The sequence below is a fragment of the Lissotriton helveticus genome, chromosome 1_2, assembly GCF_964261635.1.
Source record: "Lissotriton helveticus chromosome 1_2, aLisHel1.1, whole genome shotgun sequence".
Lineage (NCBI taxonomy): Eukaryota > Metazoa > Chordata > Amphibia > Caudata > Salamandridae > Lissotriton > Lissotriton helveticus.
In genome coordinates this window covers 76,866,461-76,884,842 of record NC_136058.1, presented here as the reverse complement: position 1 = coordinate 76,884,842, position 18,382 = coordinate 76,866,461, and the positions used below count along the sequence as shown (strand labels likewise).

At 47.3% G+C, this 18,382-nt stretch overlaps 1 protein-coding gene across 1 annotated transcript in view; it reads left to right on the top strand.

Annotated features, from left to right (window-relative positions):
• The window catches only part of GADD45A (growth arrest and DNA damage inducible alpha), a 70,763-nt gene extending 59,037 nt beyond the window's left edge, over positions 1-11,726 (top strand). Inside the window, exon 4 of the mRNA XM_078668850.1 lies at positions 11,008-11,726. Within this exon, the coding sequence (XP_078524976.1) occupies positions 11,008-11,121 (114 nt within the window). The 3' untranslated portion in view covers positions 11,122-11,726. The remainder of the gene's footprint in view (positions 1-11,007) is intronic.
• The last annotated feature ends 6,656 nt before the right edge of the window (positions 11,727-18,382 follow it).

The window sequence follows — 18,382 nt, the reverse complement described above, 5'->3', positions numbered from 1 at the left end:
CAGGCATAAATAAATGTGAAAAACATCTTTGCCTAACTTACCCTACATGGACAGTCCCTCCCAGAGTTCACCTGGCAACATGCTACATCTTTCCTCGGCTGCAGACAAGAAACCCCTCACTAAAACCACTGTGGCGTCCCTCTTTGACACCATCAATATATGATAAAGTAGGGCAGATATATATCTGAAACGATCTGTACGCGCTGAACCAGAGTCCGGTCTAGGTGAAGAGCCAGGTCTTCCATCTCTCGCAGAAATCAAGAACTGAGGAGGAGGCTCTGATGTGCTGTGGCAGGTCATTCCAGGCTTTAGGAGGGAGGGAATAAAAGGCAGGATCACTGCTTCATGTTCTGCGTATTCCATGGATAGTGCGAGTAGTAGTCCAGCTGAGCGAAGGTGTCTGTTAGGTTTGTGAAAGTTTATGCAGTAGTTGAGGTACGTGGGGCCAGTGTTGGGTAAGGCTTTGTATATGTGCATGAGATGTTTTAAGAGTCTTTTTTGTGGACATAGAGCCAGTGGAGCTCTTTGATGTGCAGGCTGGGAGGTTGAGGGTTAGCCTGGCTGCAGTTTTGTATGGTCTGGAGTCTTCAGGCCAGTTGAGGGTAGAGTAGAGTAGAGTGTAGTGCTGTAGTCCAGCTTGCTGATGATGAGGGGTTGGGTGACACTTCTGCGGGTGTTGTTGGGGAGCCATTTTTAAGATCTTTTCGAGCATCTTTAGTGTGGGGAAGCAGAACACAGACTGCATTCACCTGGCCGGTCATAGTGATTGTTGATTACTGTTCAGAGGTTATTTGCATGTGTTGCCAGGAAGGGTGTGGGTCCAAATTGGGCAGGCCACTAAGCGGAGTCCCACAAAGTAAGGTGTCTTTCCTGAAGATTAGTACATCAGTCTGTGTTGACCTTCAGGCAGTTGTTTTTCATCCATCTGGCAACTTGGGTCATTCAGGCGGAGAAATTGGTCCGGGTTTTAAGGCATTTTGACAGAGCATGAGCTGGGTGTCGTCAGCATAGGATATGATGTTGATTTCATGGGCGTGGATGATGCTGGCGAGTGGGGTCATGTAGGCGTTGAACAGAGTAGGACTGTTTTAGTCTCTGGTTACCAGCAGTTTGGAATGCAGTAGCAAAGAGAAGGGGCCTCACAACATTTCCCTCCCCTCCCACTCCGATAATCTCCAATCCAAAATTCACTCCATCCCTCGCTGAGGTCTAATTTAAGGCATGGCAGGCTGCTAGCTACAAACACATAAGGGACCAATGAGGAAATGGGGGGGTAATACCCTTTAGTCAACTTAAGGAACAGTATAATCTGCCGTCGGTGGAATGTTTGCTCTAACTGCAAATTAGGCACTGAGGGCCAGATGTAGGTAATTTTAATTTACCACCTCTTAAATACCGATTCATACCGAATCGGTATTTAAGAGGTGGTAAAATAGAGGGGGGGAGATGTAGGTATTTCAGATTCGGTATTTACCGATTCTGTAAATACCGATTCGGTATTGCCCATTGATTCCTATGGGCCTTGCAGCCCATAGGAATCAATGGGCAATACCGATTCTGTAATTACAGAATCGATAAATACCGATTTTAGCAAGGGTGCAGGGGGTGTCACTTTGACTCCCTCTGGCACCCCAAAAATAGGCATGTGCACCATGTGGCACACAGACATGCCCAAAGGGCATGTCTGTGTGTCACATGGCACAGGTGTGCATGCACAGGTGTGCATGCACACCTGGATTCGGTATTTTACCACCCAATTGTATTGGGTGGTAAAATACCGATTCTTAAAGCCCTGTGGCACTCTGACATGTGCCAGCTACATCTGCATTTACAGAATCGGTATTTTACCGAGTCTGTATTTACCGATTCGGTAATTTTACCGAATCGGTAAATACAGAATCGGTAAAATACCGATTCTGTAAATGCATGCCCTACATCTCAAACTCCAATTACCGGTCGGTAACGGCCGAATTCGGCCGTTACCGACCGGTAATTGGCCACCTACATCTGGCCCTGAGTATCTAATAAGTCAGTTAAGGCAGCAGCCAGCAGACACTAGAAAACTGGATTCCATCAAAAAAATAATAACAGCCACCCACTCTCTGAAATGTATGCCCTCTTGTCTGCTGCCTCACCACTCATCAGGTCCTCAAGTTAGAGGAGATGGGAAAAAGAACTGGGCTGGACTTTTACTGAGTGGGAGGAGGGGTTTCATAGGGTGCACACCATGGTGCGCTCCATGGCAAGCAAGGAAATCATGACGAAAATAGCGGCATATTGAAACTAAACCCAAATCTACTACATGATTAGTTTCCCCCAGAGATCAAACAAGTGCTAGAGAAGATCTGGTGAGCGGGTATGTTGAGCCATCTCTTCAGGCACTGCCCCAAACTGACTTGCTACTGGAGCGAGGTCTCAGATGACACAGACAGAATAGCCATGCATACACTATCTAAGGCCTCCTCAACAAATCTTCGTTTCCACTACACTCACTGTCCTAGGATAATAAATCGCAACAGGTCTATGTGCGGCACTCTAGGTAATTCTGTCCCACGGGGACACATATAAAGCTGCCAAGCCTAGATCTTGGCTCTACCGAATTTGGGATCTGCAGAACTGACGATATCTCTAGAATGCGGCGACAAACCCTTCCAAGAGGTTCGGGCCCCGTTTCTCTCCGTCCTCTTCACCAAATTTGGAGAAATGACATGCCCTAAATACATAAATGTTACGTATTCTCTTGGTCAGGGTAACTTCTCTCCCCTCGTGCAGCTCTGTTTTTAAGGCACTGAACCCAGCTCCTTCTGGTCTCCAGGTGTGTGTTCGAGGCCCTCCTCCACCCGCAGGCTCTTGCCTGCGTCTCATCCCTGGTGGTCTAGTGGAAGAGCCTGCTCTTCTGCTGGTCCGCTCTGTCAGCCTTTTCTGTCTTTCTCTGTTCTGGTGTTTATTCTGTCTTTTTTCTGTTTTTCTGTCTTTGACTTTTTTTTGCCTATTTTTTTGTTTGCCCTGTTTTTGCCTTTTTTTCCTGCCTCTATTACCCCTGCGGCCCCTCCCCTGTGTGTTCCCGCTCCCACCTGCTTTCCCTCCCTCGACCCTTACGTAATGGCAGCTGCTGCGCGGACTCGTGCAGCGGGCGACCGCTGGCACGCCAAAGGCAAGCCCGTTTGTGCCCGACCTGCGCCAGGGACCCTGGTCCCCCGAGCCACCGCCGCTACAACTCCAGGACTCGACCCGGGATGCAACAACAAATGCCAGCTCTCGATGCCAAGCTACTCCCGACCTCCAACACTGCTGCCGCACCTTTACCCTCCTCCGGACCCAGACAGCCACCGCCAACCCACCGGATGCCAGCACACTCAAACCCCTGAGCTGCATCCTCCTCAACATGCGCTCCCTGCACAGACACTCAGTAGAAGTTTGGGACCTCCTCAACACCCACTCGCCCAACGTCGCCTTCCTCACAGAGACCAGGACCAACGCCAGCTCTGCCCTAACATCGCAACCGCCATCCCCGAAGGATACAAGATCCCAAGGAAAGATCACCCGACCTTCCGGAGGAGGCCTTGTCATTGTCCACAAAAGCTCCCTCAAATTGACAACCTCCAACTCGAGCCCAACCCCAGAATGACACTCTGTGAAACACTTGCCTACAGACCACCCAGACCCTGCTCTCAGTTCACCAGGACTATGGAAGGCTGCATCGCCCCTACGCTCTCGCCTCCACGGACTACATACTGCTCGGAGACCTGAATTTCCACAGAGACAACCGCAGCGACCCCCAACACCACCGCCCTCTTAGAGAACCTCTCCAACATTGGACTGAAGCAACTAGTCTCCACCCACACAGCAGGACACACCCTCGACCCCATCGTCGCCGGAGGAAACCCCATTTGCTTCAGTCACATCACGGAACCTTCCGTGGCGGACCACCACTGTGTCTATTTCTCCTTTTTCGAAACCTACTGCACATAAGCAGACTCCTCACCTCCGGCCTCAGCCGCACTCCTCCCCCTACCACGACAGACGCCAACACTGCAACCAATGGATCGCCAACTGCGGCAACACTCTCGCCCCCCCCCCCCCTCCAGAACTCTAACAGACGACACAACACGAAAGCCACCTAGTTCACCATGGACCTCCGAGAAACCAAGAGCTCACACAGACGACTGGAGAAAGCCTAGAGAAACCGCAAAACGCTGGAAGCACACACTGCCTACAGGGCCTCCAACTCATCAGATCAACGAAGAGAAACTTCATTCAGGACAGAAACCTCTTCCACAACTCCAAGGAACTCTTCACCATCATACAAGAATTCACCAGACCCCACAGCGTAACCACTGACGTCCCTCCCTCCCAGGACCTCTGCAACAGACTCTGCTCCTTCTTCCTCCTCATTAGGATGCTCTTCGACAAGTTCAATGACCAAGACCACAGCGCGACCCTACACCCCCCACCAGCGACGCTATCCAGCCGACCCTCCTCATCTGGACCCCTGTCACCACAGAAGACACTGCAAAGACTATCAAAAGCAATCACTCCGTAGCAACCACTGTCCCCTGCCCGTCGCACATCTTCCACAGGACTGCCATCGCACCAGAACTACAACGAACAATCCACTGCGCCAACGAAACAGCCAAGTTCCTTGACAACTGGAAACACACCCTGAAGCCAAACCTCTCCTCAAGAAGCCCTCCTCAGACCCGACTGACCTCAAGAGCTACAGGCCCATCTCTCTTCAACCCTTTGCCGCCTAAGTCATCGAGAAAGTTGTCAACACCCAGCTAACGCACTTCATAGAAATCAACAACATCCTCAACTCATCTCAATCCGGATTTCACAGCAACCACCGCACCGAGACCGCCCTCATAGCCGCCACTGATGACATCTGCACCCTCCTCGATCAAGGCCACACTGCAGCCCTTATACTACTATACCCCTCAGCAGCCTTCAACACCGCCTCACGCCGCACACTAACCGCCAGACTCCATGACGCTGGTATCCAGGGAACGGCCTTAGCATGGATTCATTCTTTTCTCTAGGGCAGAACACAAAGAATAAAACTCCGGCCCTTGCTCTCCGTACCCACAGAGATCAGATGCAGAAAAACCCAAGGATCCTCCCTCAGCCGAACGCTCTTCAACATCTACATGGCCCCCCTCACAACCATCAGAAAACACAGACTCAGCATAGTATCTTACACCGACGACACTTAGCTCATCCTCTCCCTTACCAAAGAACCTGACATCACCAGGCACAGTTCCTATTAAGGAATGAAGGACGTTGCATCCTGGATGAGCAGCAGCTGCCTGAAGCTCAGCTCAGAGAAAACAAAAGTCCTCATCCTTGGATCCATCCCCCTCTGCCTGGGACTACACCTGGTGCCTCCCCCACTCTCGGAAACCCACCACCCCCATGGACCACGCCCGCAACCTCAGCATCATACTGAATTCACCATGAACCGCTAGGACAATGCTGTGTCCTCCACATGCTTCGACACCCTCCGTACGACCTTCAAATGGATTTTAAGCCCTACACTGCAAACTTTCAGAAAGAACCTCAAAACCTGGCTCTTCTGTTAACCTCGGAGCTACCCGAATCCTGTGCCCCGCCCCATTGCCTCCGCCCAGCACGTTGAAACCCTCACGGAAGAGTAGTGCGCTCTATAAATCCCTTATTGATTGACTTTGACGCGCCCTGTCCAATAGGCTCTAGCCAAGGACCAGTTTTGTGCGTTGGCCCACCGTACCACAGGAGGTGTGATTACTAAGCACACAGTATCCTCTCGCAAAAGAGTCTCATTTTGGCAGTCCATCTCTTATCTCCACCCTCCCCTTCCTTCCACCGCCTTTTGTTTGTTTATTAGGATTTCCAGGTTTGTTGAACAGAAGCGGCTGAGAGGGGGTTGGTTCATTGTTTCCAAATATATTATAATCGCCAGCCGCTGGGATATATAGGTGTTCCAACTTCTGTCACTCATTTAAATGCCAATGAAGAAAATTGATCCATAAATCCGAATCAACAGCTTTAAAAAGTAGGCCTCCCTAAGGGTATTCTAAAACATTTTTCTTTATTAGACAATAGCTGACTTTTATGAGCCAGTCACCATATGCTTCGAAGTAATGTGCCAAAGCAGCTGAAGCTTTGACGGACAGACTGTAGGTTTGAAGTATCCAACTAAGAGACACATCAGCTTTCTCTAGTATGTACCTTCATATTCATGAAGTAAACATTTGTAAACCAATTAATGTCTTTTTTTTGGCGGGGGGAGGGTTTTTGCACAGTTGCATATCATGTTTTCAAACATTTTAAAGTGGAATAATGTTTTAATAAGAATGCTAGCCAATACTCTGCATTTTTAGGTTAGCAATAGCCAGGACCTTTTAATTTTACAAAATGTATATGTATAATATACGCGGATATAGGGGCTTTTAGCCATCCTTCTTCATCCATTGGTCTGTTAATCTGTAATTCAGTTTTTTTCTGCATACCACTACTACATTTTTTATGGGGCAATGGGTCAACCCCCTTCAGCTATTTGCTAACTTCACTCTGAGTCGTTGTATTCTGCCCTTTAACGAAGATGTGCACACATTCTTTTTCATAATGAATGACCCCTTAGGGGCTTATTTATACGTATGGGGTTTATAAGATATCCGTATCACTACCTGCTGTGATGGTTTCCTGCTTAGCTTTTCAGTTGCAAAGGCCTCTGTATCAAACATAGAACATACATAATTCTACATCGAATGCATATAATTCGATGTGGGAAACTATTCACAATGTCTCCTCGAAGAAGTCCACCTGATGAATTGAAATTAGTTTGGAAATTGTGATTTAGCTAAGAAAATAAAGCAACTCGCATTGCTGTTGAATGCTTACACTTACCCATAGGTGTACTAATCGATTTCATTTTCTGATCTGGCTAGCCACTTAAATATGCACATTTTCTCCTGGTAATCCCTATTGCCATGCTGCAAATGGTGCAGCTTTTCTAATTGTGAATGCACAGCTGACAAAGTTAAAAAGAACCGTACAAACGGTGGAGTTAATGTGACCAAAAGCAAATCTCCGACCTTTTACATGAAATAACGAAAAGGCAAACTCAAATGTTTTGAGTCTTTCCTCGAAGTGCATAAAACTCGATAAATGATTGTTGTGCTTTTTAATTATCGTTTGAAGGCTGGAAAAGGATCAGAATGGCTACCAACTTTTTGCTTATCAAATTAATTACATATATGTTGTCAAGATCAGTAATACACAAATTATGACACAGCCTGAAAACGATAACCACAAAATATGTTGAGATCGTCTGACGAATGGAGATATTCACTCCTTCTGCATTTGAGCGTAAACAGAGTCTCCATGCTGGAGAAATGCAAATTGGCAATTGTTTATATAAAAAATAATTTTCAATGTATAGTGATAAAGTGTGTTCCTGTTGGTTATCCCTTTTAAGGTTTCAACTAGGAGTGCAAAGAGCCATTATGGCCTTATTAGAACGTACAGTGGGCTTAAAACCTACCCATTTTCTACCATTGGTTGGTTTTTTTGCCACTCTTATTTGCTTGCATGTGATTCAGTGGCTTGTCCTTTACATGTTCATGTTGCCTTTGTCAATGACTGTTTTGTAATTGCTTAACAAAACATTGTTGTCGGAGCTACCAGGCACCTGCTAATAATAATAAGCATTGGCAAAGCCAATAGGTCTCGCCTATGCAAGAGTTATTTATTGGCTTTTCTATGTTGTACACCAGCGTGGCTGCTGTTCAGCATGAAGTTAGTAGCATAGAGAAGAGTGTCGTAGAGTGGAATGGAGAAGAATGAGTAGTGTTCGCAGAGTGGAGTGGCACAGAGTGTCGTGTATTGGAGTGGCATAGAATGGAGTTGCGTAGAGTGGACTGGTGTAAAGTACATTGCTGTAGAATACTGCAGAGTGCAATGGCGTAGAGTGCAGCAGCATACAATGCAGTGTCATAGATTAGAGTGTTGCATAGTAGAGTGCAGTGTTGCATGGTAGAATGTCGCTGAGTACAGTGGTGTTGATTAAAGTGGCACTATATTCTACTCTGCACAACTTTACACCAAAGAATGCAGTGGAATAGATTGCATGGACATAGAGTGCAGTGGTGCAGAGTAGAGTGCAGTAGCATAGAGTGCATTGGCATACAGTGTTGCAGAGTATAGTGACGTAGAGTGCAGCACATGCAATGCAGTGTCTTAAAATTCCGTGGCATAGATTACAGTGTTGCAGAATAGAGTGACATTGGAGTGGCGTAGAGTGGAGTGATGCAGAGTGCACTAGCTTAGAGTAGAGTATACCCTGGCTTGCCGCAGTAAAAGACAGCCTAGCTCGTGTAAAGTTGAAGCACATTTTTTTACGCCCACTAACAGTGGAAGGCATAAGCATGAAATCAGTCAGGGGGGCGTTGTATGATCTGTACCATAAAGAAAGACAGAACATTAAACATCATAAACCATTGATTATTAGATATACGCCTCTACTGGATGTAATAAGTACCCAACATCACATGCCACAGCAATACCTTAGGAAAAATATAGGGAGATGGAAAAGGAGTTTACTTTACTGCCTTAGGGACAGCAGTATAAAATATTCACTCTGCTTTCCGATAGGATTTAACAGCAACCTTGAGCAGTTGAACTGCCCCTGCGGTACTGGTAGTAAACAAACATTGTTAAATTTTTTACTCTCTTGTAGCTACTATGGAAGATATACAAAACAGTATTTAACTCCCTATTTCAAGGCATGGCTATTGCGGATTTTGAACTAGCATACTTTGAAATTTTAAAACTAGGAAGTGACGACTTGATTCTTCGTGTAAGCACGTTTTTACAAGCTGCGGTACGCACGCGTGCTTCCATGAATGAATTTTAATGCGCCACGAATCTTGTACATCACCTAGTGAAACGCCCTTCTTATTCTCGCTTTATGATGGCCATTAACATCACCTATAACCAATACCTTGATGATGCTGCTAGCATTGGTAGAATTAAAAAAAAGAGGCTTAGTTCAATCACATTTGTATCCTGATGGCTAGTATTGCCTGACTTATTGCACATTATTGCACTTTATTTGTAACATATCGCTGATTTTGCACAATTGTTCTAAACGCCATTTGGCACTATGATTTTAATGCTGCTAGTTTTTATAGGCCCATCCAACATTTTTAGAGATTTTAATATTGTAACTTTGTATTTGTATTGGATGATATGTATATTTATATGTTTTAAAATTTGTATTGCATTTCTTTTAACTGGTGATGAATTGTGCTTTTATGGATATTTTTATCCGAATAAAGATCATTTGACTTTGACTAGCATAGAGTGGTAGTGCAGAGTAGAGTATATTGGCATAGAGTGGTGTAGAGTGCAGTGGAGTAGAGTGAAACAATCTATTATGTGCCACATAACTTTGTGCCAGAGTAGAGTGGCGTAGAGTAAAGTGACGTAGTGGTATTGGCATAGAGTAAAATAAAGAGGTGTAGAGTACAGTGGCATGGAGTGGTGCAGAGTAGAGTGAAGTATGCATGGTTTGGCAGCACACTGCCATTACAGACAACACATTTGCAATTGAAATTACTATTGCGCAGGCATGCAGTTTTACTAATAAAACTATACAGTGCACAAACAATGTGTGGAATTGCATCACCTAGTGTATAGATTTTGTTTTGATTATATTAAAGTATTTCCAATACAGTTCAGCATTAACAAAAAATGTGCTTCATTTGTACATTCATAATTCTGATATATTCTGAAATACTTGCTCAGTTCATTTAAATGTTGTGCGCTAGAAAAAAAACGTTCCTACCCCCAGTATCCAGCAATATTATCACATAAATCCTCTCATTTTGAAGTCTGAGAAAGAAAAGTAAACACCAAGCTCCATGGAAGACAACCTGACATTTGACCTATGTCTTAGAATGCACAGCTAATGTGAAAAGATAAGAACACAGTTTACAGTGTATTTCCTAAAAGTAACACTCAGAAGAATACAAGGGGAGTTGGTGTGAAAAGGTTTTTCTCCTTGGGAGGGGCAAACTCACCCTGGGCAGCCTAAAACAAATACAGCCAGTAAATAGTAAGCCAGAAAATGTGAGTTACAAACCACAAAGCCAATGGTAAGCAAAGGGTGGAATGCATTCCCCAGGGAAGCTTTCTGAATGTCCCCAAGATGGCTTTAGCAAACCAGACCGCTCTGCTGTCTGGTAGGCTTCGACCTTAAGATGCACTAGGAAAACAAAAATATTTTTTGGTATCAAAAAGCGCACATTGCCATAGTTGTCCCTGACACTTAAGGAACATAGTGCATTGTTGTGCTGCTTGTGAAAAAGCAGAATGCCCGCATTATCAGTGAAGTTACCGAATGGCTGAAATGGTCTGACCCACTGCTGCATTTTATATGCTGCAGTGGGTGGAAAAAATGAGAATGAAGAGGGCTATGTGACAGCCCCAATAAGTAAATATATCATATATTTAATTATAGTCAAATCAAAAGGTCTTGCCTAATGCACGACCTGAAAAGGCAAACTATTGAATTTCCAGTAGAGCTCGAGGAGGAAAAAATATTGTCTTCACTCTTGAGGTGTTGTGTCATTTTCTTCCATCGTCTTTATTTGCAATGCCATGTGGAGTTCAATTGAATAATATTACCACCTGTCATTTAGAGTGCCTAGAAACGATAGAGGTGAGGTATCTACAGACAAAAGTATAAATCAAATCTGCCAAAGAACACGACTGTCCGTCAGTACTGCCTCAATAACCAACAGCACTTTTCATCCTGAGACTTCTAGTTTTTCATGTCCTATTTAGATATGGGTGCATACTTTACAGCAGGCTTCCAGACAAGACTGGCTGAAGATGTTTCATAGGACATTTGTTTAATCACAGCTGCCAATCTAAGCCCGTGGCCTCATAAATGCTTTATCATTTGTGGATATCCAGTTACTTACGTTTGTTTTACAAAAAAATATCTTTTTTTTTCTAATTCAGAATCCCCACGCATCCCAGTGGAAGGACCCCGCTCTGAATCAAGTGATATGCTTTTGTCAAGAAAGTCGTTATTTGGATCAGTGGGTGCCAGTGATAAACCTCCCTGACCGATGATAGAAGCTGGACGAAGGAAGGCACAATAGAAATGCACTGAAGTTTTCAAGTACTTTTGTCACGGCTGGAAGACTAACTGGTCGCACTGCCGCAGCAACTGAAAACAAAACGATCAAAACGGACGCTAAGTGGATAGACTGAGGCTGAACAACCTGTTGTGTGAGGAATTAAGCTAGACGAGTCAGCAGATGGTGTGTGGCGAGGCTGATGGCTGAGGTAATGACGTGCTGTGTTCTAACAGCTCCAGTGTTAGTCCAGCTCAGTTCCGAAGGATAACGGCTGCAGATGGCTGCCATATGCAAACGGTGATGCAGCTCACTCGATGAAATTTAAGGCAGTAATGTAGCCATGTTATGTAGTTTTTGTTTAGAAGAAAAGCGAAAGAAACAAGAACAAAATATTCACTTTAAAAAAGCAGCATCATTTGAAATGTTGATTGAGGTTGTAAGTTATTGTAACTTATTTGAAGTTTATTTATGCTATTAAATCCAAGAGCGACGCCTGTAATAAATTAAAATGGTGGCATCGGCATACATAAAGAGAAGCATCTGCACTTTTGTTGCAACGAATTGAAATTGGTTCTCCCAAATAAAATGTAAAAATTACTTTTGCGTGGCATTTTTCTTGAATAGCTATATCAGAATGTTCATGCATTTACCGCCAGTTATGCAGACTGGAACTCCACTTTTTTTGGCAGGTTCTTTTACTGCCATATGTTTTGTATGTGCACCAGTCCCCTGTAGCAGGTAAATGGAAACATGAGAGGTTGCTGTGGAACTGCAGTGTTATGAAACATTGGAAACGCATTTTCTGCTCAGCACTGTAAAGTGAAATACACCCGTCCTCTTGTGGCATGGCAATCTGAAGACTCCTCACACTAGACCTATATGAAGAAGGCCCTTGTATATGGGCTCGGGAAAATATCTGTATCACAGCATTCTGATAGATACATCTGCCGTGTGGATTCCTCACCTTGTGAATACCCCCTGCGTCAGCAACATTCGGAAATTCTTTTTTCGTAGCCTCGCGCCGACGTGGACTCCTGACGTCATAGAGACACGACCTCGCTCGCGACTCCGCTGACGTCACCGACGCCTATAATAGGCCCACGCCGGCGTGATGACATCAGTTCCCTTTTTTCCGCGTCGTCGACGCTAACGGTTATCGGGAATCTCTGTAGCCAACGGATACTTTGTGTCTATATTATTAACGTTTTCTGCGTCTCTGTATCCTGTCTCTTCGACAATGTCTTCAAAAAAGACCGGCTTCAAGCCCTGCAGAGAATGCGGAAAAATGATGTCCATTACCGACCCACACAGCGACTGCATCTGGTGCTTGAGCTCGGACCATGATGTGGAGGACTGCTCTTCGTGTAAGAAGATGAACCCGAAGGCCCTGAGGGAGAGAGAGGCGAAGCTCCTGGTGGCTAAGATGAAAGCTGGAAAGGGGAAATCGTCGAAGTCTCGTTCTCGAAGGGCGAGGTCGAGATTGAGGTCTGAATCTCGAGGAAGGTCGTCTTCGAAGTCGGCTTCGGATCATGTTTCAAAAAAGAGGAAACATAAGAAGAGGAGACATGAGTCCCGACGTCGTTCTGGTAAGGAGTCGGGATCGAGGTCGAGGTCACCGAAGGTTCGTTCGAAGGTGGTGACCATTGAGGTCTCGGATCCAGAACCTGAAGGTGAGGCCTCCCCTTCTGAGTCACGGGCGCCGTCTCCGGCTCCGTCTCCGACTACGAATCCGGCTCCGAATCCATCTCCGGCGCCGTCCCCGGTCCGAGATGAGGAGGAGCCTCGTGAGGATGAGGGCTCTGAGCCCTTAGGTGAGCCGAATCCGAACGCTCCTCGGGACAGGCCTGAAGGTTTTCATCCACCATTTCCTGCCCCAGGCCAGGACCTTTCTGCGTTTCTCAACGCGATGTATGGAGTCTTTTCGAGGTCGTGGTACCCCTCTGGTGCACCTTAGGGTCCCATGGGTCCTTTGGCTTTTAACTTAGGAGTCCCTCACTCCTACCCTCCGGCCCCGTTTATGCCTTACATGCCGGCTCCGACGCCGCCGTGGCATTTTCCGGCTCCACCGAAGCCGTCGACGCCGGTTCCGGCTTCGCCTGCTCCGGGTCGGCCTAGAACACATCCCTCTGAACCTGCGGATTCGATCCCGACGTCGATTCCGAATCCGTCGGAGCCGGTGGTGGATCCGATGGCAAAACGGGTCAAGATGAGATCCAGAAGAGAGGCTCAGCGCCTTCTGGAGGAGAGGAGGTTTTTGGATTCACAATCTGACCTTGAAGAGGGTGAGTTGGATGAAGATACTTTTGAGGATTTGGCAGAAGCAGGAAGCCTGGATTTCTCTCCAGAGTCGGAGTTACCATCAGGTTCTAGCACTCCTTCTAAGGATGTTCAACCCTATCATTTGATTATGAGGAAGGCTGCCAGTCTCCTTAAGTTGACTTTGCCTACAGCAGAATTCAAATCTAATATTCTGACTGAAGTACTTCATTCTCCCAGTTCAGTGGTGGAACCTCTTCTTCCTTTCAATGATGCTCTGACAGAGCCCATTCTAGAGGTGTGGAAAAAACCTTTGTCGGCTCCTGCTGTCTCTAAAAGTGTAGCCAGAAGATACATGGTTGCCCCTGATGATCCTGCCTTTTTAACCTCTCATCCTTCACCGGAGAGTTTAGTCATTCAGGCTGCATGCTCCAAGAAGAACGTTAGTGCTTTCCCTCAGGTTCCTTTTGAGAAGGAGGCAAAGAAGCAGGATCAGGTGGCAAAGAAGTCCTTCTCCTCTGCCAGTATGGCATTGAAGTCATCAAATGCCACTTGCTTGATGGGGAGATATTTACACGCTCTGATGGACTCTTTGCATGTTCTTGTTCCAAAAATTCCTGATGACAGCAGGAAGGATTTTGAGGAAGTCATCTCTGACGCTCAGGCAGCGGCTCGCCAGGTCATTCAGAGCGGTTTGGATACTGTAGACTCTGTGGCGCGCATTATGGGCACTGCTGTCGCTACTAGGAGGTCTGCCTGGTTGAAATCTTCTGACTTTTCGGCTGATGTTCAGGCGACATTATTAGATCTTCCTTTCGATGGTTCAGGCCTTTTTGGGAAGAAGGCTGATGCGGCCCTTGAGAGGTTTAAAGATTGCAGGGCGACTGCTAAATCCTTGGGTCTTCAAGTGAGAGGTTCTTCAACTGGCAGAAGATTCAGAGGTTTTGGCCGCCCTGCCTTTCGGAATTTCCGGCAAGGCCAGCAGCAGCAGCAGCAACAACAGCAGCAGCAAAACTCCTTGTACAGGTCTTACAGGGGAAAGCAAAGAGTGCGTCCTCGTGGACGTCAGATCTCTTCCTCCTCCACTTCCTCCAACCCTCCTGCCCCTGAGAAGCAGCCCTAGATCCGACATTCAGGATCATGTGGGTCCGGTTGGGGGCCGGCTTACCCATTTTCTACAGGATTGGGAATCGGTTACGTCAGATCTTTGGGTTCTCAATCTTGTAGAAAATGGGTATGCCCTTTCCTTTCGGGAATTCCCTCCCAATTTCCCTCCTTGCCAAGGGTATTGCTCCGAGGAGCATCTGTCTCTTCTGCAAGAGGAAGTTTTGACTCTGATAAGAAAGGGTGCGATAGAGGTGGTCCCAGAGCAGGAAAGGGGTCAGGGATGCTACTCCCGGTATTTCCTGATTCCGAAGAAGGATGGCAGGCTTCGTCCAATCCTGGATCTCAGGATCTTGAATCTCTATCTGAAACAGGAGAAATTCAAGATGCTCACCCTTGCTCAGGTTCTTCAAGCGCTGCAAGAAGAAGACTGGATGGTGTCACTCGACTTGCAGGATGCTTACTTTCACATCCCAATCCTGAAGTCGCACAGGAGGTATCTCCGTTTTACGGTGGGATCGCAGCACTACCAGTTTGCGGTCCTTCCGTTTGGACTTACTACTGCGCCTCGAGTCTTCACCAAGGTGATGGCAGTGGTGGCTGCACATCTCAGAAGGTCAGGGATTCCTGTATTCCCTTATTTAGACGACTGGCTGATCAAAGCGGAGTCGTCAGAGAGAGTGCTCCATCATTTGCGGGAGACAACCCAGTTGTTGTACAGGTTGGGTTTTTCAATAAATGTACCCAAGTCTCACCTGGTGCCCTCCCAGCGCAACCTGTTCATAGGTGCGGTACTGGACACAACCGTATGTCGTGCATTCCCTCCCCCTCAAAGGATTCGCGACATACGGGAGATGATTCCTTTGTTTTACAATGGAGCGGTCGTTCCAGTCCTGAAGGTCCTTCGCCTGCTCGGTCTGATGGCTTCATGCATTCTGTTGGTCAACCATGCACGCTGGCACATGAGGGCGATCCAGTGGTGCCTCCGCAAGCAGTGGTATCAGCACAGCGGAGATCTCAGGGAGTCAGTGAGGATCTCCAGAGAAGCTGCAGCGGATCTGTCTTGGTGGGGCGTGGAAGGCAATCTGTCCCAAGGAAAGCCTTTTCAACTTCCCCCATCGGTGGCCACGGTGATAACGGATGCATCCACTCTCGGGTGGGGTGCTCATCTGGGGGATCTGGAGGTCAAGGGTCTTTGGTCTCCAGAGGAAAGGTTGCTTCACATCAACCTTCTAGAATTGCGGGCGATACGTTTGGCGCTCAAGGCCTTCCTCCCTTCCCTTCGCGGTCAGTCTGTTCAAGTCCTGACGGACAACACGACCGCGATGTGGTACATCAACAAGCAGGGAGGAGTAGGGTCGCAGTGTCTCTGCAGGGAGGCTCTGCGTCTCTGGTCCTGGGTTCAGGACCATCAGATTTGTCTGATGGCAAATCATCTGGCCGGGGTTCTGAACGTTCGTGCAGACAGTCTCAGTCGGCAGTTCTCTGCCGACCACGAGTGGAGGCTTCACCCGGAGGTGGTTCACAACATCTTTCGGATGTGGGGGACTCCTCGGGTGGACCTGTTCGCCACTCACGAGAATGCGCACTGCCTGTCGTTCTGCAGTCTCCAGTATCCGATGCAAGGAGCCTTGGGGGACGCGTTTCAGTTGAGTTGGAGAGGTCAACTCCTTTACGCGTTTCCCCCCATACCCTTGATTCCTCGGGTTCTGAGGAAGATTCGCCAAGACCGGGCCCAAGTCATATTGGTCGCCCCGGATTGGCCAAGAAGGGTGTGGTATACAGATCTTCTCCACCTCTCCTCTCACCCGCCGCTCCGTCTCCCTCTCAGGGCAGACCTCCTCTCTCTGATGGAGGGGCAGGTTCTACACCCCCACCTCCAGACATTGCACCTTCATGCCTGGAGATTGAACGGGGCAACCTGAATTCCTTTTCCCTCCCGCCTGACGTTGTGGATGTCATCTTGTCAGCCAGGCGTGACTCCACTAAGTCCATCTATTCTTATAGATGATCGAAATTTGTCACGTGGTGTGGGGAAAGGTCTGTTGATCCTTTGAAGGCCCATTTGTCTAATGTTCTCCAATTTGCTCTTTCTTTGGCGCGGCAGGGTCTGGCGGTTGCCACGGTAAAGGGTTACCTGTCGGCGCTGTCGGCTTTTCTCTGCTTGCCTGACCAGCCTTCTCTTTTTAAGTCTCCTGTGGTCTTAAGGTTTTTGAAGGGTCTTACTAATATGTTCCCTCCTTCACCTTTCATTGTGCCTCAGTGGGACTTGAATCTTGTATTGACCTTTTTGATGGGTGCTCCCTTTGAGCCTCTCCACAAATGTCCCATGAGGCTTCTTACCCTTAAGACAGTCTTCCTGGTTGCAATAACCTCGGCAAGGAGGGTTAGTGAGCTTCAAGCTCTTAGTTCCAAGCCCCCATTCCTGACCATTCATGCTGATAGAATGGTTCTTAGGACCAGGGCTGCTTTTCTGCCTAAGGTGGTGACTCCCTTCCATCTAGGACAGTCCATTACCCTTCCTACCATCTATCCTCCCCCTCACCCTTCCAAGGAGGAGGAGAGACTGCACCGTCTGGACCCTAAAAAGGCGGTGTCCTTTTACTTGGACAGATCCAAGGACTTTCGTTTGGAAGACCAGCTCTTCGTTGGATTTGCTGGCTGCAAGAAAGGAAGAGCGGTCCATAAAAGAACTTTATCGAGATGGATCGTCCTCTGCATAAAGATCTGCTACTCTTTGGCCGGTAAGGAACCACCAGAGGGTATAAGGGCTCATTCAACTAGAGCTAAGTCTTCAACCTCGGCATTGGCTAGAGGTGTGCCTGTTGAGGATATTTGTAGGGCGGCAACTTGGTCTTCCCTCCACACTTTCGCGAAGCATTACTGCCTGGATTCCGAAGTGAGGAGGGACGGTCACTTTGCACGCTCTGTCCTTCAGGATTTCCTGGTCTAGAAGAGTGGACACCCTCCTCCGGGAGTGGGGACTGCTGTGGGACTCTATTCACAAGGTGAGGAATCCACACGGCAGATGTATCGATCAGAAGAACAAGTTACTTACCTTCGGTAACGCTTTTTCTGGTAGATACTATATCTGCCTGTGGATTCCTCACTGACCCACCCGCCTCCCCGTTGTCCACTCTTCTATGCCAGAGTTACTGTAATGTAATGTATATATATTTTGTTGTCATGGAAATGTTCCAATTGCTTTCCTGCTTTTGCTTAACACTGTGTGTTTTGCTTTGAGTACTGTGTACTGTGTATACTTGTATATTTCTACTGTCATTGGTCCGTCCGTGTGCCTCGATGGCACGGAAAAAAGGGCGGAACTGATGTCATCACGCCGGCGTGGGCCTATTATAGGCGTCGGTGACGTCAGCGGAGTCGCGAGCGAGGTCGTGTCTCTATGACGTCAGGAGTCCACGTCGGCGCGAGGCTACGAAAAAAGAATTTCCGAATGTTGCTGACGCAGGGGGTATTCACAAGGTGAGGAATCCACAGGCAGATATAGTATCTACCAGAAAAAGCGTTACCGAAGGTAAGTAACTTGTTCATTTGGGAAAAGGGGTGTCGACTATGCTACCTGAGACGAAGGAATGACAGGAAGAATGAGGAAAACTATTATGAATGTAAATATTGGTGAGAGTTTAAATTGAGAGAGCTTATGCTGAGTAGTTGCTTGCAGAGCCTCTCTGCCCTTAGCCAGTGCCAGGATCATGAAGTCAATTGGCTCATAGGGCAAGGTAGTGCATTGACGTGCACCAGAATCGGTGGATGTACAACATGTCCCCACAGCCCTCAATGACTAGCTTCTGAGCATAAGAGCTGCCCCAGGGTACCACGTGTTGGCAGGAGGCCCAAGGGTTGGATCGTTTCTGTAATGTTATGTGGGGTGG